Source organism: Scomber scombrus, chromosome 16, assembly GCF_963691925.1.
Source record: "Scomber scombrus chromosome 16, fScoSco1.1, whole genome shotgun sequence".
Classification (NCBI taxonomy): domain Eukaryota; kingdom Metazoa; phylum Chordata; class Actinopteri; order Scombriformes; family Scombridae; genus Scomber; species Scomber scombrus.
In genome coordinates this window covers 24,301,707-24,323,567 of record NC_084985.1, presented here as the reverse complement: position 1 = coordinate 24,323,567, position 21,861 = coordinate 24,301,707, and the positions used below count along the sequence as shown (strand labels likewise).

The following is a 21,861-nucleotide window of genomic DNA, read 5'->3' as shown; positions in this document are numbered from 1 at the left end:
CTCCTCTATTTCCCCTACAGATGGAGCACACAGCAAGATAAACAGCCATTTGTCTGTCCGTCTTTACGATTGTCATACTCAGTGACTGTATCCAGCACTTTTAGAGAACCAACAAACGATAAAGAAAATAAGTAATATTTTATACCACTTGAATCTGACTGTGTTACAGCATGCAAGCTTCGAACAATGTGTGTTTTCACTTGAGAAAGCCGCCATCCAAGTCAATCAGTGCATAGAAGCGGACGTGGCACCTTTTTGGCCGCTCCCTTTGGTGCTGGGGCCTGCATCTGGAGAGGTAGGGGAAGCAGGGTCGTCGAAGGCGGGGTTGGGAATATGCAAAGCCGCTCTTTTACTTTTCTTTGACCGAGTCTTGGTGTGACGTGGAGGGGACGTATCACTGAGGGATCTGGCGGTATGGCGGGCCCCACAGCTCGTGGAGAGCTCTGGCGAGGGGTCAGAGTTCACCGTGGGGCTGTTGTCTGGGCAGGTATGAGCTGACTGAGGTTTCCCCTGAGGACATGGGGTAGACAAGAGCGGAGAGCGAGTGGCCGACTCCAGCAGACCTTTAGTTCCCTGTGTGCACTGGGAGAAGCACGGGAAAGAAGAGGGGAGGGTAAAAAAAGACACGAACTGATGAGACAAGCCAATGAAGTAAGCAGGACTGCAGCAGGGTGTTAAATCACTTCAGCAAATGCAGCAACAGATGTGCAAGATGAATCAAAGGCAAGCTGTGAGTGTGAGTAAGCAACACATGAGGTTTGAAGTAAGAGTTCCCACGTGTTTCATGCCATAGATCTGCAAAAAGATATGTATTACACCTGGAAAATCATACTTCATAGTATTTTAGTTTAAGGTACATGAGAAAGTAGTTTGAGAATAGTATTTCAAGGCTTTCAAGATACACATCTATAAAGAAAGGGTCAAAATTGTGGCAGAGATGTCCTCACTTTTAGTTTTATCACTGCATCCTGCATTTGCTATATAATGCAACTCTTTTGTTACACCATTCCTGCCTGCTAAACACCCAAATATTTCAAACCCCCAGTATGTAACGCAGGCTTTCTGTTAGCAAGCAAACACCACTCAGTCACACTAGCAGCTCTGCGAGACTGTGCTTTTTTACAGCAATGCTTTGATCTAAATGCTAAGTCAGCATGCTAACACAAAGTACAGCTGAGGTTGATGGCAATTTCACAGGAATTTGGTCCAATTATTGGACAAAGTTAAATTTGCTAAATGCAAAGTCAGGGGATCATCAGGATTCAGCCTCTGAGCATCACGGATCATTTTATGGCAATCCATCTAATAGTTGTCAAGCCATTTCACTCAATGAAATGAGGAAAGGAATCATCTCAGTGAATCTAGAGGAAATCATCAGGGGTTATTTTCTCAGACTGAACAAAGCTCCTCCAGGGCTACTGAAGAAAGCTCTTCTCACAGGTTGAGTATTATTTCTCATGACAAGTAAACTGCCTTTGACCTGTCAGGAACAACTGACATGTAAGAATGGTTTCTTGAACTGTGAGTGGCACTGATCTCAATTGAGAAGCTCACTAGTTTTATGCTCTTGGTTCATGTGTAATGCTGCTTTAAGGACAATTACGGTCACAAAGACATTTTAAAGACTCCTGCTGCCAGTCATATTTTTAGTTTCAAGTGTTACACTTGCATTCAAGATTTTCTTGACCAATTAGAATAGTACAAACTGTGAACACAACATATTACATATCATCACTTGAAGTTGATATGGCGAGCTGAGAGGAACAACCAGGCTTGTCTCAATAATTACCTTATCGACTTATCGTACAATAAGGTAATTGTCAATATATATGGACTTATATAATACATGGACATGATCTTGATCATTTTTTGACCTCAATATTGTCACACTTCACATTAACAGCTAAGAAGCTATTCATGTCACATTGGTTAAGCAAGTAGTGTCCTCCATTATTCACTGTGCATGTCCTAAGTGGAGACTGCAGAAGAATTAAAGGTAAATAACTCTGTATCCAACCATAATGGCAGTCTGTTTTTTTACAGAAGTGTAGCGCCCACTCTCCACTCCCACCCCCCACCCCTCTTGCATTACTATGCTATTATATTATCATTATATTAGTGGTATAAAATGATCTTCAAATGACAATAATATTGTTTATCATGATTATTTCTGAGACAATATATCATGACAGGCCTAGGAACAGTTAGATGATTCTCTGAGGGTTTGTTACTACTAGCAACACCTTTAGCGTTATATTTGATCCATTGTTAATACAAAATGTTGATTAATGCAGCTTTGATCAGTGTGTCTCACCTGAATTAAGTCTGAAATGGCTGCAAACCTGAAGCTCTGTGAATATGGTTAAACTGCATGAGCATAAAAAGTTGCGGGTCCCATTTTTTTTAGAATTTGAAACATTAACCAATCATCTAGTTTAAAACATTTTAACTTCCCTATTCACTGTGTAAATATTCAGGTCAGCCCAATCTGCTGTCAGCAGAAAACACTTTGGAGTTGCTGTCTCTAAATAATGCATCCATCAGAAGTCATTACGTACTGGTTTATTCTCTTTGAATGAGCTTCCTTCTATATTCATATTTTTATGATTTCCATGTCTGCTCTGCTCAGCATTACTTGTCTAACCCACGTATGAAGTATTCTGTTAATATAATTTACATTTTTCATGTCCCACAGTGGCCTAAAATGCTGTTTCAAATGTGTTTTGACAAGAACAAATCGCATATAATAAACTGAATTCTTGCTAATTTGTGGCACAAAAAAAATGAAAAAATGAATAGCTAAATTTAAAGATAAAACTGACATGGCATACCAGAATTGGTTGAGATATAGCAACACAACTGTACATTGTGAATTAAATTTACATACAGCACAGCCTGTGTTGTGTTAAATTATGCAATCCGCAATGTAATTCAAGATGACAGCGTATGAATAAAGCCATGCAGCAGTACAGCAGCCAGCCAAGAGGACATGCAAAAGACACAGTGGTGGGCACAAGAGACTCTGCACTCGCTTTCCCTCTCTGTAAACAGCCTTACCAAGCTCAAGCCTCGCTTTTCCTGCTCTAAATGTGGCTAATCAGCCAGTGCAGGACACAGCAAAGTCCAGACATTTCTCCTCCTAGCGTTGGTGGCGGGACATGGGCACACATAGAGACAGACCACATACATAACAACAGGTTAGGATTGGGTTGATGGACATATAGGGACACTGGGACAGTTTGTTTTGGGCTTTTCTTCTCTTGGAATACAAAAGTTATACTCCAATATTATTAGTAGATGGGCAGGCAAACAAGAAAAATGAATTCACACAGATGTTGCACTGCATGGACAAAATGCATGTTTCATTCATTTTTAATTATTAATATGTGATACATCTTAGATACTGATAAAATAGATATATGTATAAAATATGATGAACAAATCAAACAAAACAAAAAAAACATTAAATAAAAGCATGAAGGGGAACACAAATGGGAAATGATGATGATTGGCACTTTGACCTTTCGAATGCAGACCTACATAACTGTTCACATGAGACGGCACGGAATACAAAAAGAGGATCTGCTGGCTTCACTCGCATCGTCACCAGCTGAATTCAGAAGACTATTTTCAGACACTCACCAAACCCAACTCAACAATTCAATTAATTTGAGTCTAAAGGGCTTCTATTGGCTTTCAATTCATTCTGTACACACAAATAAAATAAGGAATTTACAGCAGACCTGTTCAAAACAAAAAAAGCTGCTCTCTTGCTTGATATGAGACTACTGTGGCTCAGACTGCAATGCTATCGGTGCTGTAGTTATGTCTTGTAAACAAAAATCCAGGCATTCTTTTACATCACCTGGTGTCAGGTAGAACACAGGAGAGCCACTCACTCTGTGAGTGGCCTTCACCCCTTACAACTCTTGCTCTCTTCCTTCCTCATAAAAACACCCTGAGTCCATATACTGCACAGGAACAAAAATACTGAGGTGTAGACTGAGATAGAAAATGTAAAAATAGACATTTATGTATAGTGATAAAGGGATTGCTGTTCCTCATTCTGGAGGCTGTAAATCTTAAACTGTTATGTTTCTATGAGTTGGCTGTTCAGAAATGCATTAACAGCCAGCCACACTTACTAAATCATAATTCTTACAGGAATAGTTCAACACACAATGTGACATAAAGCCTGTATACCCAGGAAAGAGATAAGAAGATCGATATCAATCTCATGGCTGCGTATTAAGAACAGGGATAGAGTCAGAATTTCGTTAGCTTGGCTTAGCTTAGCATGAAGACTCCAAGCTAGCCTGGCTTTGACCAAAGTATGAAAATATGCCTACAAACAACTCTAAATGTCTTATTTTCACAATGTATCTTATTGATTTTGCATATAAACAGATATGTACAAACTTACGTATCAAAGTTATTTTTTAAGCTGCACGTTACTTCCACATAAAATCACAAATTATTATTTTTTTACATTTATCTTTAGTAAAAGAATATAATATTACTTTGTGAGCTTTTGAGGTATTGAAAGGTGGATTTTTTTTTCTTCACTTTGGACAGAGTCAAGCTAATTGTTTCCCTGTTTCCCGTTTTCAAACTAAGCTAGGCTAATGCTGTATCCTGTCTCCAACTCTGACTGTACTTAAAACAAAGATTTTAACGTTTGAAAGATATAACACAATCCTACTCTTACAAATAGAAAACTGTCATAAGCAATAAAAAAATATACTGTTGCTCAATTTAATGCAGTGTTGGCTGCAAGGTATGGTATGTATAATGGCTTATTATGGCTAATGTTAACTTCTGTTAGCATAGATATTTTTGCGTGACTGACATTACTGAGTCAGTTTCCTGATTTTGTGCTATTTTGGTATTTAGCTTTATGCTGTATGGCTCAGCCACAGTGGCTGCTGTTCAACAAAAGTTAAAAAGTCTTCACATTAACATACTGAATACTAATAAGTAAACTGTAGAGTAAATATAGTATATGGAGGGATTAACCCAGACACAAGTCAACAACAGGCAAAAGACAAATGCTGAGTTGGGGCTACAACAGGCAACAATGCTTCTGTCAGGCACAGGAAGAGTTTTGTTGGGAGTTGGGGAATGCGGGTTCAGGAAAGGGGGATTCCTGTAAGCCAAAAGCCAGCTGGGAAGACCCTCCTACCACGTTTATCTCGCTTTTAGCGGCCAGGGTGGGTAACTCGATGTCGGTTCCGCTGGTTTGAGCGTATTCGTCTACAGGCAGGAAACCTCGTCTGTCGATCAGACTGAAAAAGGAAGTTTTAAAAAATTAGCCATGTGTGTTCCTCTTTGTGTCAGGTAATAAAATGATAAAACTTTTGCATGCCTGCAAGCACACACAGAAACTTTAAAAAATACAACAATGTACAATGTGTATATTATACGGGTGTAAATCAATAAACCTAAAACTATTTTCATTACACCCTTGCAATGAATGAAATAGACAAGGTTTTCCAGGGGTCCCCTTGTAGCACGGCAGGTATTATGGAACCAAATCTATCCTACATCAAGATGAGACATGATAATGACAACGAAAAGAGGACTTTGCATGTGATTTCGGGGCTAACCTGGGTGGCATGGGTCCACAGAGCACAGAACAGCAGTTGATAAAGATGTTTCTATGACTGTATGGGTTAGTGGCACACTCTGCTCCACTCTTCCCTGACCAAGAACCTTTAATCTACAATGGAGAAGATAAAGCATAAAACTTAGTAATAGTGCAACAACTCAGTTTGAAACAACATTCAACTCCAGGCATTACTCACGTCTTCATTGGTGGTCAGGTTGGAAGCAACCAGGTATGTATGGAAGCCTGAGAGGCCCAAGATGGACCAGACTGAGAAGAAGCATATCACCAGCTCCACTGCAGTGAAGGGTTAGGTCAAGGCTTAGTATTGGTGTGTTGTAGGAGGTAGGACTTAACAAAACCTGCTCATTGACAATGTTGACAAGTTTGAGAAATCATATAAACACATTTGCAAGTGAAGGATATCTGCCTGGACTCTCCTGTAGAGCAAACACAAGGCCTTTTCCACCTTGAGCCCCTGAAAGAGAGGAAGAAATCACATTGACACAAGGCTCAAACTATGTTTCTAAGAGCATTAAGTTGTGTAGCTGTGTTCTGGCATTACTCTGTTTCCCTAAATAGTAAAAAGGGTTTTTTTCAGTTGCCAAATGAAACCATACTGTACAGTCACAGCAAAGCACTCGGCATACTTCTCTTATCAGAAACCTGGTGCGCTAATGTGGTAAAGCCCAACTGTCTGGTGCTCAGGGCGAGACAAAACAAACACTACAAGGTGCTTGCAAGTTGCTATTTGAGCCAGGTGTGTTGGCAGTTATTATCAGTAAGGTCCTGCCTCTTTAAGCCACGCTTGCTGAAGCAGAAAAACATACTCAGTGCCAGATGTGTGGTCACACAGCCGAAGATAAATGCAGTCAGAAAGGAGAGTGACACGATGAAGGTGTAGAAGAAGCGGTAATTGCGTTTCCCCACACAGTTCCCCACCCAGGGGCAGTGATGGTCAAATCGCTCTGAAACGAGGAGAATCCACAGTGAACTCAAGAGTAACCGCTGACATTTACATTTAAATTCACACACCACATAGGGAAATACACTGATATGTCATTCAAGTCAGTCCAGCCTGCGCTACAGTAATGGAACGATGCTTTGCGTTAGCCATGTGAAGCCCTCATTTATTATTTATCACCAATAAATGTCAGCATGCTGGTTCGTGCCCGCAGCTCACCCACACAGTTGTCACACAGGCTGCAGTGGGAGGTGCGCGGAGGCCGGAACATCTTGCAGGTGAAGCAGTACTTGAGCTTGACCACCTGCTGGTTGATGAGGACTTCTTTGGTGCGCGGTGGCGGCCGGTAGCTGGTGCTCCCGGTGTTCTCTACAGCGGAGAGAACAAAGGGATAATGACCTGGCTTATTAGCACCTATAACTTTACCATTTAACATACACTAAACACAGTTCAACGAGCATCTAGTCCACCACTGTTCTGCACCAAGACACCTGTTCAGAGAATAACTAAATGTCATAGAAACAGAGTGGAGGTTTCTGGCACAACTTCACCTACTTCAAAAGGTGCATGGAAAAGGGAAGAAGTCAAAGCTCCAGCAACATCAGGGTCATCCTGATGAAGGCTGCAAGTCGAAAAACGCGTTGGTCTATTAATAAAGTTATTCTGTACTACAAATGTTGCTGGAGCTTTGACTTTCTTGAAACTAAATGTCAAAAACTTTTGTTTAAAAGGTGTGCTGGTAGGTCAATTCTGAATATTTAAGTCAGCGTCTTTGTTTCAAAAATAGCTGGAACAAAAGCGGTACAGTTAGGTAAAATGAACATCTTACATCACTGATGCCTAAACTTTGGTGTTGAGTAGGAGTTACAAGGTGAACACGAAGCCAGCTATAGACACTGAGGTCATCTACACATGGAAAGAAAAGAACATGCTGGAAAGACTTGAAACTGACAGGGAAGATAACTGATGAACGATGGCAAGTTCAGAATTAGAAGTCAACAGGACGAATGAAACACTGTGATGTTTATTAGACTGTTAGAAGTCTTGTTGTTTGATGTGTCAGCGATTTCATCATCATCATCAAAATTAACGGTATGACTGGTGATTGTTCCCAATGTTTCAGCTTCAAAGTTTCAGTTTCTTGGGGCAGAACAATGCCTTTAATCTCAACTGTGAATTCTTCCTCTGTAGCATAATATACCGTGTGAAAGCTCTTATGGAAGTGACGTTGGCTTTACTGAAAATAGAACATCCTTTATGTTTGACTTAATTGAACAGTGACTTCCAAAAAGTGAGCTGAGCTTAAGCAGTTTGGGGATTTAGCGATTAAATTTCCTTTAGGTAATATAAAAGTCCAGATGGAGGGTTGTCATGCAAAATTATGGACTAAATATAGTGCCATAAACTAGAACTGTAAGCAGGAACATCACTCTGGAGGAAAACACCAACACTGTAAAAATGTTATGATTTTAAGAGACCACCATAAACATCTGACCCCACTTTAAGGTCCTTACCAATCTGCTTTTCAATGTCTGCCGCCTCGTCCGGTGTTGCTCTGGGCAAGATGCCGGGGTCGGTGAAGCTGGTCTGGAGCAGGGTGATTACCACAAATATAAAGAGGACTCCTCCGATAACAGGTATGCAGCTGGTCAGGTGTTTGACCAGGAACGGACAGCTACAGACAGAGAGAGGATGAATTACAGAGGAACGCTGACCGTAATCAAAATCAAAGGCTGGAAAAAAGGATGGAAACAAAGCCAGGTCTCATATGACTGAACCTACTTTTTTACCCACTAGGGGATAAAGTTTTAATTAACATTCAGTGCTTTTAATCACCATCTGAATCCCTTGAGATAGAACACAGTTTTCACAAAAAAACTGAGAGAAAGATGTAATTTTCATAGCCAAGCACTACTCCTTACAACACTTTGGTTTAAAATATCATGATACATTAACAGTTGCAAGAATAAACTCAGATTTGATTTTATAATGTAGAACCAAAATATATATTTATATGGCCAAAGAATGGGACGAATTTAGCTCCCATATGTACTTTGTGCCAGACTCCATTAAGAAATCTGACATTTTTAAGTTAAGTTAAATGGAATAGCTCTTGTAGAGCATTAAAAAAGACTTTTTTATGAATCATTAGAGCCTGCTGTACAGTTGGGTGTAAATCTCTTACAACAGCCTGGAGACAATTCAATAAAATGTATATTTATAGAGCTTTGGCATTGTCGTACTGTGGTGGAAGCTGACATTTATTGAAATGTAGGATACCATTCTCCCCAGGACAACGACTGGACACGCTGGTGTTATGACAGATTTGTAGGTTTAATGTGACTCGTAAACTCACTCAAATATGAAGAATAATACACTAGTGACGAGAATGAGGCCCAGAGTGAGGGGCAGGACCCCGCTCTGCCGGGCCACTATGATCCGCCCGCCGCAGAAGAAGCGATTCTTTCCGGGGAAAACTTCCCACTTCCTCCTCAGTCTGTTCGGTTCCTCTCTCTTGTCACCGTCGTGTCCATGATGATGGTGATGGTGATGGTGATGATGCGGTGGAGGAGGGGTCGGGGTTGGTGTCGGAAGTGCCTGCGGGTCGATTTGCTGATACTCGCAGTTTTTCATGATTTTAGAATGTAGTTTTGGTTGCTCTGTCCCAATTCGGACAACCGGGCATTTGGCCAGCGACCGACCGCATCACCGACACCCGTGTTTGAGGCAGCTGGACGCCGCAGATGTCGTCATTCCGCGGAGCAAACGAGCTAATCCACTGTGATGGCTCTCCAGCTGTAAACAACCCACAGACTCCGTGCTGGAAATCACATCCCCGTTACTTTCCATGCCTTTTCATTTATTCCTCTTACAGTCTCCAGTAAGATGTAGCTCAGCCAGCTGCGGGCTATTTAACGTAAAAAAAAAACAAAGCACTGTTACCACTGATAGCTTCTTAGCTTGCTTGAGTTGCACATTTCAGCTGCTTTACTCCATTTTATTTAATATGCATGACTTAAAAGAAGCTCCAAACCTTCGTCATTTTGAATGCATGTTGCTCTCCTACCGGGAGTCCTGACACAATCGTGATTATTATTAAGTTTCGTTGCCACAGACCGAACCGTCCGTCCAGGTGCACCGGCTGCTGTCAAACTCAATACAAACACTATCTGAATTTCCGGTTGTTCTTTCAAAAATAAAAGCTGCATGAAAACTTTACATCTTATTATTCACTCATGACAAAAAACGGCCACATAATTCATAAGAATACTTCTACTTCTCTTAATTCAATAACAATAAATGTCAAACATCCACAATTTGATAATACAAAGTTGCAAAATGATATAACTTCCGGTAACTATTGACGAAAGTTTGTCAGGAAACATCGTTAGACTATATCCGGAAATTATTACAAAATAAAAGGGTTACATTTAAGTTCTTTAATAAATTCAATTCAATTTAAATAATGAATAAATTAATTGATATGTTTTTGCTGTTTCAAGAATCCAAGCTGACTAATTTCAAGTAAGAAATAAAAGCAAAATCTGAGATTTAAAGGATGAATTGCGTCTATTTTACCTTAAAAAGTGGTGCTTGCATTTAATGTGCTGGTGCTTATGATTAATTGAGTGTTTCTGTTTGTTTGTTTGTTTGTTTGTTTGTTTTATGGTGGCACATTAGTCCATCAAAACAGTGAATGGGCTTTTTAAGGCCTGATTTTTTTTTAATCTAAAATGATGTATTCGATTTCAGTAGCCTATGAAACTTTACTGTGGGCTTCTTGATTAATTACTACGTGATTTAGATACTTTTATGGTGTGTGTTATTATTACCACTTGGGTGGGTAATTCTGAGAGAAACACTTTGCGTTTTATTTTTGTACTTCCTCACCGGAAGTCCAACCTTGGTCTAGGCACCTGGTGCGCCTGCTCCACCTTGACGCTCAGGTAGCCTACACGGATTTGGTCGAAAACTTTACTTAAACTGGAGTTTTGGGGTGCAGCCAGTAGAGAGAACGATGAAAATGGATTAAAAACAGACATGTTGAATGAGTGGTGGACAGGACAGCGTTGATTTGGGAGTCAGCTGGTGGACGCGCCGTGTAACACTGTGAGTAATGTTTAAGGAAAAATTCGTTAGTCCTCTAATGGAGGAAAAGAACAGCAATGACAAGCCGCCATGAAAGTGAAAATAATTGTAATACATGGAAGCGAGTGTGGCCTATTGTGGTTAATGGTTATAGTGGTTATAGTGGTTAAATGTGATAGAAAACATCTTGATCATATTTAAAGTATTAAGTATTCAGTTTGTTCTTTAGCTTGTGTAAGTTTACTGTAAACAACCTAATACATGCTGTCATGGCACTTAACGCAGGACCCTGTTTGAAAAATTTGCGCTTTAAAGCTCTTTTTAATAGCATATCACATAATCGAAGAAAACGAATTTGTTTTTAAATCTTCAATTCGGAACTTTTACTATCTATATTGTTTGTTTTAACATATGCGGAACTGAAAAGGGTAAAAATCAGATTCATGAGAAGTGGTTGGTTATGCTCAGGGTGTTATCAACCTTATCCTGTAAGCAAGGAAACAATACATTTCTATATTTACTATTGAAGTTTGGTTTGTCTTGATTCACCACAGGAGATGGGTTTAAATGCAGCAATTGTGGATTAAAGGGTTTATTATTTTAACCTTGTATAAATGTTTTTGTCTTCATGTCATAAGTACCTGCTGTATCCAATTAAACGTTTCAGTTTAATGTTAGAAATCCCCATGACATCATACAGTAATTTGATATGTCAGTAGTTAATTGTGTTGAACTGTGTGCTTACACATCCTCAAGAGAACCAGTTGGGTCACTTTACCTGCCACCTGGGGATAGAAGTTTCACATTTGTTTTGACGAAAGATGCCCTCAGGTCGCTACAAGTGCTTTTAGGTTTTACCCTGACACATTGAATTGATAACAAGTGTGTTATTTAGTGACGCCATGTCAACATTTCCTTATCATTTAGTTACACCTCAATTCACCTCATTTTCTATCATCCTGTCCAGACCTTGGAGCCACTAAGTCATGTCCGCCGGCAGTACTGGCAGTCTGAAACGCAGCTCAGGGCCTGGCAGCAACAGGTATGGACCCAGCCGGAGCAGCAGCCAGAGATCGTCGTATGAGGAGCGCTGTGTGGACCCAGTTGAAGACTTGCCATACACCCTAGAGCCAAAGTCAGTCCACAAAGCTCACCTGAAGGATGCAAATGGGAAGGAGTCTGAGACCATTGGCTTCATTCCCGGTTCAGCTGACCCTTCCTCCTCGACACAAACCTGCAATCCCTGTGCTTCTCCAAAGAACTGCAGGACCTTTATCTGCAGCGTGCTGACGTGCGGCCTCTACAGGGTCTGCCAGCGTTCCGTCCTCGCTCCGTGCCTGGCGCCAAACGAGAGCTCCCCAGACGAACCGGAGAAGGTGAGCCTCCAAGCTGTGAACCAGGGAGACAACAAAGAAGAGGACGGCACGGACTGGCTAGGGGACGTCCGCATCGCCGGAGTCAAAGTGGACAGTCCAAGAGAGTATTTGGAGGTTGAAAGCAAATATGTGCATTTGTCCAGCATTCAAACACAGCCCAGCCATCTGTCCCTGCAGGAGTCCATGAGGTTCGATGACTGGGAGGAAGGTGACGAGAACGTGGACTCTCTGATTACCAAGAAGCTTCTCGAGCTCTACTCTGAATATCAGATCGAAGAGTTGGCCAGGTGCACCACGGACTCTGTGTTCCTGAAGAAGAGCAAGGCCATCGACCATCTCATCAACTCGTTGGCAGAGGAGCACAAAATGGACGAGCAGGAGGCAGAGTGTCGGCTGGTGCGCGGCATCATCCGCATCAGCACGCGAAAGAGCGCGAAGAGAAGGCCGCGTACCCCCAGGACGGAGAGGACAATGTCGGACAGCGGGAATGAGACGATGAGGGAGAGCGATTCATTCATGTTCAGCAACAACAGTAAGTTTTGAGCATCCCAGCCTTGCAAAATGATTAGTTTTCCCATCAGAATTTGCTACATTTAGTCTGATGACATTTGGAAATTCTAGAAGAGCTGCATGATTACATTATTTTATCCATCATGTTAGCAGAGGGCTAAACTTGAAGTTAGGTGGCTCAGTTGGCGAAAGTTTCTGGTGCACATGCTCTTTTGGCAGCTGTCACTTCGGCAAATCATTGCTGGCTGAAAAAACATGGCCAGGGCCGGCTTTTTTAAAATTGTTTCCAATTAGATTGAGGCTTTTTGCTCAGTGCTTTTCTGAGCCACTCTATGCACCTCACATTTTGAGAAAAAAAGCAAAAAAGCAGCCAACGTCATTTGCATTTTAAGGCCTACTCTGGTGGTAGCGAACATGGTCAGGGAGGACAAACAAGTGGCAGCTGTTTACCTGGAATTACATGCTTTACCAACCGTGGTTACCAAGATCAATAACTATCTTAAAAATAAAAAGGTACTGATCTGTGAGTTGACTTCACAGAAAAATAATGGTTACACTAAGGACAGGTGATTTGGTGGTTGCCTAGCAGCAATTTAAAAAAAAAATTGTTTGCTACTCCTTTTTTTTTAAATTGTAAGCTTCAACAAAAAAAGCAACCTGCAAAATGCGCTATGTGTGATCACGGCCTTAATCAGCATTGGTTGAACTAATTTGAGAAGTCGTTCATGTAAATGCAAAATTCCGAACTGCAGTTTTACTCCAAAAGAATGCTAGCATCAAAAACATAAATAAATAAATAAATAAGATCCACCTTAACACCAAAATATTTTTCTGCCAACAAGGGAATCACTTTTGTTTTCTGTTTTCCTCCAGATGACTACAAATCTAATCCAAACATCCAAATATCTGAACTGACCTCCTCTGACAAGTGTGCCAGAGACATGTGGAGGAACAATGGAGGTGAGTGACTGATCTTAATCCATTGTGTCATGTTACCACACACAAACAGGATACTGTTACAACTTGAAGAGTGTGTCATTCACTTTTTTTCCTCCCATTGAAAAAATTGCATGTTTTGTCTTCCATAACAGGAAAACAATTTAGGTTACACATGACTGTTATTACAGGGAAAGTGTATTGTGGATGTATTTGACAACACTGTTGGATGGAGCATTTGGTTTAACTTTCTTATAAATTATGTTCTGTTCCATCTTGTAACATCTGATTATTTCAAATGTACATATAATGAGTCTAAAAGTACTTGAATCAGCCTATAAAATCACTGTGTACGTTTTTTTAAATAGCTGACTGTAAAGTCCTCACACCCACGTTGCTAAAACCCTTAAATTCCTAAGAAAACATTTAGTTCTGTGTCCTTCATAGCATCAACGGCTCCGTGCAAGTGATTGATTACTGTTGTTTGATTTTGTGTAACCACAACTAACAATGCAACATGATTTTATACTGCACAACATTCTGTAACGCATCTATGAAAGATAGACAAAATAGCAGAAGTGGCATGTAAGAGGAACGTTTAATAGTTCCAGCACTAAGACTACATTTACACTGCTGTGAGCATGTATAGTGCAGTTTGATTGACACTATGGGATGTCTCTTTTATAAGTCAGTTTTTTAATGTTGCCATAAACGCCTTTTTTAACTACACAAAGACTGTACTTGTCTTGATCCTCTTTCTTGTAAACCGTCGCTGGAATTTGCTCAGATTAACAGCGTCAAACATATCTAGTATGGGGAAACAAGCCAAACAACAGCAGGCTTTGTGAGTAAGGTGACTAATATTCATATGCAGACTAACTTTCAGATACTTCCTCCACAAAGGTACTGTTAAAATTCATACTCCGCCTGGTGCATTGGCGCTCAGGGCTGCACCAGTAACAGATTTGAATGTAAATAGTTTTTTTATCAGTAAGCTACAGCGGAGAGGTCCAGTACAACAGGTTTCACATACTGCTGTACTGACTGGACTCCAGTGTTTTCTTTTACAGTGAATGAAGATGGAAATAATCTGAGATTGAAAAAAAAAGATAATTTCTAGGTTCTGTATGTCTATATATGTCTAATGAGAATAGCGAAATATTGCTCTGTTTTATATAGAATGCATTCTGAAAAGGTGTTATGTGCATTTGCCTGGCTATTAAATATTGTAATAAATTATAATCCCTAAGATTTCAGCCCTAGTTGGTTTGATGACACCTTTTCATACTGATGCTAACAGTAATTACAGTGTAATACTACAAGACCCAAGGTGGCTGCTCCTTCATGTTCTATCACTCACTACTCTACTCTTTTCAAATTGATCCACTGTCAAAAAAATGTATTTTTGTTTTCATTGCATCACAGTAAAACCACTCTGAGTCGAGTACTTTTAATGCGAGGCAGTAGTAAGAAATGTTAGGTTTGTATTAGTGGTAACTTAATACAGCTCTGATACAGCTGTAGGAGAGTGTTCAGTATACAGTGAGGCTGATTTCAATTAGATAAAATTAAAAACAGTGACGCTGGATTACAGACTGCATCATTTCCTGTGAAGGCAATTTGAATTTTGCATGTAAGACTAGGAAAAGTATGATATAGAGAGGTAATTACCGAATGTGCAGAAAGTAAATGCTAGTGCTGAAAATTGTAGATCATGAATAGAATCAAAAATATTTCAGAATAAATAGGGAAGGCAGTGAGATTAATAACAATATGCTGTTTAACTACTATGTCTCTTTTTTCCTATAGGAAACACTTCTAGTTCTCCAACAGCCTACTCGCCCTCTAACACCGAGACTAATTCTTCAGGTGTCCCACTAATTCGCACTTCTGTGAGAACATGATTCGCGCTCCGTGCCGACGATCTACACTTGAATTTTGTCATACCGCGTCCACAAGGTCACATACGAGACGTTGAAAGGGGACACCACTTGCACAGGAGTCTCTGGCTCAGCCAAAGCTCTTTGTAGAGACCAAGGTTTTGCTGTGTGGGGGTAAAAAATGTGAACAGTCACATTGTCTGAAGGACTCCAGTGAACTCAGGACTCTGTGTGTAGATATTTATGGTTTGATAAATATTCTGTGTATATTTGAAGGATTGCAGATATCACCTGTAGCTCTTGATGATTCTTAAATATTGTTATATCTTAAATATGATTAACCGTCCCCTTGTCCTTGAAGGAGAACTAAGTTATCTGCATGAAACCTGACCCTCATTTTTGATGGTCGGATTATTGTAGTGTTATTGTGCAAAGGACATTTGGGTTTTGATTTTAAACTATTTTAAGCTATCACATTTGCAGTTTGTAATCTATGATTAGTTATCAGAAATGGTAGTTTTGATAATTTGACAGATTTCCAGTTGATGATAAAGGCTCTCGAGGACAATAGTGTGACATAATGAAGAAGAGCAGTTTTATATGGAAGTTCAAAGACGTTAAAATGATGAACTTGGTTGGTTGGACATTTTACGTTTCTTACATTTTTATGTGACCCACACCTCCGATTCAACAAGAGATTCATATAGAACGAATGAAGTGAAACAAAATGGCAATTCAGGTTGACTATCAGGCCGGGTTTTAAATCTTTAAATGTGACAAAACCACCAAGTTCTCGCTTGTCCATGGAAAGTTTTACCGGGAAAAAAAATCGTAACTTAAGGTCCACTTATTAGCTTTTTGCTTGGAGCTTCATCTCACAACCTTCCTCAGTGGAATGAAGATATGTTTTAACATCTTCTAATCTAGATATAACTATGATTTACATATACACATACATTGTATATTACACATACATATATACTGTCTATAATATAGTTAGCCCACATGGACTTATAAAACAATGATATTGCAGTGGTTAAACATTTTTAAACAATAACATAACTTTTGCCATATAAAATTAAAATGGAAACTTAACATTTCTGTCCCAAGCTGTACAAATAAAAGCTGGTTCTCTTCCTTAAAGAAAGCTCTAGTTTGTAATCGTCTATTTAGGTATTAAGGACATTTTACAATAAAGTGTAGCTTTTAAATGATCGTATAATGAGCCATAAAAGATGATGTGGATTTTGTCTTCAAAGGGACACCATTACACTTGTCTATTACTAGTATGTACCTGAACATAACTGTTCACTCCGAGATCTTGGACTTTTCATTCAATTGTGCATCTCCAGAGGCTCCACATTGTAGCTGTTCTTGTAGTATATAGTCATTTATATACTCTAATAATTATGATAGCATGTGTTCTTCTGGTGAGGAAGACTGAGAGATAGGGTTTAAAGCTCCCAAAAAAAGCTAAGGATTTTTTTTTCTCTTGTGACTTGATTTAGGTGTCATACGATGTGGAAAAAGCAGATCACTGCTGTCATAACATGAAGTTAACAGGTGTTGGAATTCATTCTGTGGCCATGTAATACTCTATAACTCAAATTTACATTGTAAATATTCTATTGAAGATGATTTATTGTAGCTAGATGAGCAGTGTAATATATTGTAAATCACTTGTTGGTGATGTTATCACATGCCGACTCATGAAGTTAATGTCTGTTTTCTTTCCAAAATGTTGGCTGTATTTGCTCCTGGTGGGAATTTTGCCAGCTGACTCAGTGGAATTCATTCAGCTCTGTGCTCTTCTTATCAACACTAGCTTATGGTTACCATAGGTTGTAGAGCCTATTGTAGTCAGTTAATACACTCAGGTAGCTAAATGTACAATGTGACTGTCCAGATGACCTTCGGTGTTTGTTCTTGTTACCCGTGATCCAACCTCTTGTGCCTTATGTAATACACAGTATATTGGTTTTAACGCAATGAATGAACTACTTTTCTGACTTGAGGTAAATACTATGAGATACTCTAATAAACATAACGCCGTGGTTTCAGTTTAGTGTGTCAGGAATTTTGTTTCAACACCAGGGTGTAATGGAATGAAATGGTGTGAAACTTGTTGTTCTGGTTTAAACTAAGAAGAAAAAACAAAACAAAACAAAAACACATGACAATTTAGGAAGTAATGAATGTGTCTGTAACTGTATTTCTTATTTCACTGAACTCGTCAAATTGTCTGATTATTACATCATTATGTTTTCATTTACGTATTATACTTTCTCAGAAGAAGTTTCCCTAAAAAATCAAGGTACAATTTTTGGGTCTTGCATCAATAGAAATATATGGTAGTTTATATTTTCAGCAAAGTGTGTTGGCAGATACAGTAACACATCTTTAAAAAGTGATCTCAATGTAAAAAAATCATGAATAAAGTAAAACAAAAGAGGTATTGTTTGCCTTTTTTTTCTTGCTTTTGCCACATATAGCCACATGAGGGAGCCAAAATTCCAATATTTTAAGGTCTGGCCTTGCTGCTGCTTCAATTACCCTTCCTTAAGGACACTTAGAATATTAGACATAGTATTAGAATTAATTTGATTAAGACTTAATCAAGCTAAAGACGATGTTAAGTTTATTTATTTCATCATAGTTACACTGTATAAAACTCAATATTACAACACTCACTCATAGAAGTCTTCCTCATGGGGATCTTACTTTAAAAATAACATCTCTGTTAACAAATGTAACATATTTGTGTTGCCAATAACTGGTTTGAAGAAGAGCTCTGTGACCAAGCTGTGGCTGACAGTCTGAATGGCAGAGGCAGCTTGGAGGATGTGGCTGAAGCGGCCGTTGTCCTTTGGGTTCAGGTGGTGGATGACTTCTTGGAGAGCTCTCTGAGCCTCCTGTTGGAGGCCTTCGACAAACAACGAGGCGCTTAAACCTTCGGCAGCTGTGGTAGATGAAGAAAAGGTTCCAATTAAGCTCATGTCCAACAAATTAATAAGTGTAGGTATTCAAATTCAAAATGTTTTACCTGGGTTAAACAACATAGTACCCTTCAGGTAAGCATATTCCTTTGGACTGAGATCCAGATTCCACACGTGATGCAGGCAAGTTCTCAAATTGTGGACTCCAGCAAAAGTTGGTTGTTTGGCCTCCTTTTCAGTGAGTCCTGACCCAAGCAAAATCTGTCTAAGGATACTTGAATTTGGCATATCTGTTATTTCAAATACCATCTTTTCTTGTGCAAGACCCAGAACAAAAAGAGGAACCCAGCATTGTCTTAATAAGGATAATTGATCTCCTGATGGAAGCTGACTAAAAGATGGGAGACTTCTCATGAAGCAAATAGTTTTTACCAGAACACTGGAGGCAACTTGGCAGGTAGCGTGGGGGTCCTTCAGGTAAACTGCCCTCTTCTGCTCACAGTGACAGCTGTGCACTGTGCTGTTTAAGTGTTTGGGGTAGCCACTGTTCCTGCAGCTCAAGATGTTGTAAAGGATGGTGTGCGGATGCTGATCCCAGTAACCTGAACAAGTGTTGTTCGTACTCTTCTCTTCCAGAGGAAACATAGTAGGCGTCCGTCAAATATGGTTAACAACGAAACATATGGCTCCAGAAAGCATGAATAGTGTCACGCAACTCCACAAGCTCCAGCTGTATTTATCCAGGATGTCACCTATTCAGCCTTGACCCCCCTTTTTTAAGCCTGTGCATGGAGAAAAAACAGTGACCCTGGACTTCCCATATAGACAGAGCTGGGTTCTCCATGTGGAGGCGATAAGACTAGTTAAACTAATCAGCTGCACTGGGAAGAGAAATACAGAAGCTGGCGGGGTGAATGACATTTATCATGTCTGTACCAGTCTATCAAGGACTGATGGGGTCAACACACAGGCTGCTGCCTGACCTGTGCCCCACTTACACTTCAAAAATGCATGAAAGCATGCAATGATATATATTTTTACCCGTTTTAAAGATTTTACAACTGTGCCCCTAGTTTTAGAAGTTCCTAAATGTGTTGGTTGTACTTCATTTGCACAAATTATATTATCAGGTTTATCAAACTGTTCTGATTAAATAGTTTCTTATATGCATCTTAAACATATTAAGATACACATCTTTGTGCTTATTTCTCTTCAAAAATCATAACTTTCTAATACATTTCACTCATTTCCATTCCTTAATTTTTACTGACCATGATACTGATCTTTTTCTGTTAGTCTTTTTAGTGTCATAGTCCCTCTTTTTGTTACTATACTTCCACCACAGCTCAACAGGGAAACACAAAGAGGGAATTTGATGCTAAAAAGACTGTAAATGTGTCAGATATCCACTTGATATGACTAACTCAGACTGCTGAAGCTTCATATAAGCTTCACATCTACTTTTAAATGACTGTGTGGACAGATTGGATTGCACATTTGAAGGGAATCTTTTATTAGTCAGTATGAACAAGAGGAATGATTACAGCTGAGTATACTGTACAAATGAAAAATGTCTATATGAAACTAATACTGACAATTAATTATAATACGTTTCTGATAATACTTTTATTATATTTACACTGTGGTTCTGCAGCTTTTACTTAAATGAGTCATCTGAATGCCTGAATGTAATTGACTTGAAACATTCACTGTTAATAATGATTATACAGGCTAGAAGCAGGAAATGATTGTGGAAAGTAATGACTCAGCAGGGGCAGGTCACACACACACTCACATACACAGCACACATTACTTTAGGGGACATAACATGGACATACATTCATCCCTAACTGCAACCACTACCACTCCTTGCCTAACCCAAACTCTTACCTTAATCTTAAGTCTTCGTCCTAAAATTCACCAATCTACGTTAGGGGGACTTGCTTTTTGTTCCCAAAAGTTAGGCGAGTCCCCACAATGTTAATGTGTGAACAGATTCATGTCCCCACAACATGACCAATACTTGACACACACACACGACAAACACAGAAGCGCAGAGATTTTTCAGAGCCGTGTTGATTTTATTAACAAATTTCATGCAGAGTTTGGATCCGATTTGTGGTTGTGTGCCAATGTAGCTGAATCATTGACTCTTCTCTTGTTGTTTTGTTTTCTGTTTCCTGATTATGTATTGGTTAATCTTTGCTGACAGTGGTGAGTCATGTTATCATGTATGCCAGACTGTTTGCAGTACATGTACAAACGAAGACTGAATCTTTAAACTGGATAACCAGTGTCAATGAAAAAATCAGCAGCTTTTATCAGTAGTGCTGTTCACTTGTGACTAACACATAATGTTACTATATTATAAAATGTATATTAAAAAATAGACAGGTAGAGATATAGTCTTGCAATGAGAATAGGTCATTATTATAAAGACGCTTTAAAATCTCAGAATGCAGATTTGAAAGTATGCAGTTGCTAATTTAGTTACAGATTATTTGGTGACATGCAGTATTTTGTTTGGGTCTTCAAACTGGACATTGTTAATGTTACATAATAATATGAAAAGTCATTTAAATTTAGTCAGAACATCAACAGTAAGATTTTGGCACTGAAAATAAAATGTGGCATTGAAAACAAAATCTGAACCAAATAATGAAACATTAGACACTACTAGAAAAAGTTGTATTAATGCTGAAAAAAGTTTAACTGAAAATAAAACACAGACATTAACAAAAACTAATTAATTAATTTTTGTGATATTTTTACATTATGAAGACTTTATATATATATATATATATATATATATATATATATATATATATATATATATATATATATATATATATATATATATATATATATATATATAAATTGATATGCAGTTTTTTTTCTTTTTCATGTCTGTCTTTCTTAAATGAAAGTTTTTTTTCAGTGTCACTGGCTTTCAGTTTCAATTTTCCGTAAGTGTAGAAAGGACTTAGGACGATTCTAAGGCCTGTGACTGACAGGGGCCCTAAAAAATATTAGAATACAAGTTCATTTTTTATTAACTTATCATCATTAATAGACATTTATAGAATATTTTATTTACAATATACTCATTAAACTAATGCTTTATTTTTCTTGTATTAAAGCTTCTATATTGCCCAAACACCCCCCTCTGTTTACATGAAATGGTTCAGTCCTGCATCCAAACCAGGTGTGGTAATTGTTAACAGTGAATTGCGAGTAAGGAGGAGCTAGTTGACCACAATGTCCCAACAGCTTCATAAAATACAAGCATGGTTCCAAAAACTAAAAACAAAGAAAAGAAAGACGAGAGAAAGACGAGAGAAAGAACTGAGAGGCTGACAATATTTCACCCAGGCTTTTAATAAAAAAAAGTGGGGGTAAAATGTCTGGGGGTGACTGTATCACATAAACTCAAATATTTATTTAATCTAAATGATGTCAAATTACTCCAAAAGGTTAAAGAAGAATTGGAATACTGGAATCAAATCCCTATTTCATTCCTCGGAAGAATTAATGTTATAAAAATAAACGTACTGCCACGGTTCAA

The 21,861-nt window shown here is 38.9% G+C and overlaps 3 protein-coding genes across 4 annotated transcripts; 1 reads left to right on the top strand and 2 right to left on the bottom strand.

Moving 5' to 3' along the window:
• Positions 1–225: 225 nt before the first annotated feature.
• LOC133995956 (palmitoyltransferase ZDHHC18-B-like) lies at positions 226–9,711 on the bottom strand. The gene is made up of 10 exons (XM_062435465.1): positions 9,604–9,711; positions 8,926–9,477; positions 8,084–8,244; positions 6,789–6,938; positions 6,436–6,573; positions 6,032–6,083; positions 5,805–5,907; positions 5,607–5,719; positions 5,183–5,285; positions 226–582 (listed from the first exon to the last, which is right to left on the bottom strand). The coding sequence occupies exons 2-10, from the start codon at positions 9,201–9,203 to the stop codon at positions 226–228; spliced, it is 1,455 nt and encodes a 484-aa protein (XP_062291449.1). The 5' UTR covers positions 9,204–9,477; positions 9,604–9,711.
• Positions 9,712–10,517: 806 nt separating this feature from the next.
• kdf1b (keratinocyte differentiation factor 1b) lies at positions 10,518–17,815 on the top strand. Of its 2 annotated transcripts, none has more exons than XM_062436195.1 (4): positions 10,518–10,679; positions 11,626–12,566; positions 13,418–13,504; positions 15,290–17,815. In XM_062436195.1, exons 2-4 carry the CDS (start codon positions 11,645–11,647, stop codon positions 15,382–15,384), a joined length of 1,104 nt encoding a protein of 367 aa, XP_062292179.1. In that variant the 5' UTR covers positions 10,518–10,679; positions 11,626–11,644; the 3' UTR covers positions 15,385–17,815. The 2 variants fall into 2 exon arrangements, with proteins under 2 accessions (XP_062292179.1, XP_062292180.1); XM_062436196.1 differs by having other exon boundaries at positions 10,518–10,683; positions 11,635–12,566.
• LOC133996592 (nuclear receptor subfamily 0 group B member 2-like) lies at positions 17,696–19,335 on the bottom strand. Its single transcript, XM_062436198.1, has 2 exons — positions 18,404–19,335; positions 17,696–18,319 (listed from the first exon to the last, which is right to left on the bottom strand). Exons 1-2 carry the CDS (start codon positions 18,939–18,941, stop codon positions 18,078–18,080), a joined length of 780 nt encoding a protein of 259 aa, XP_062292182.1. The 5' UTR covers positions 18,942–19,335; the 3' UTR covers positions 17,696–18,077.
• Positions 19,336–21,861: the final 2,526 nt, after the last annotated feature.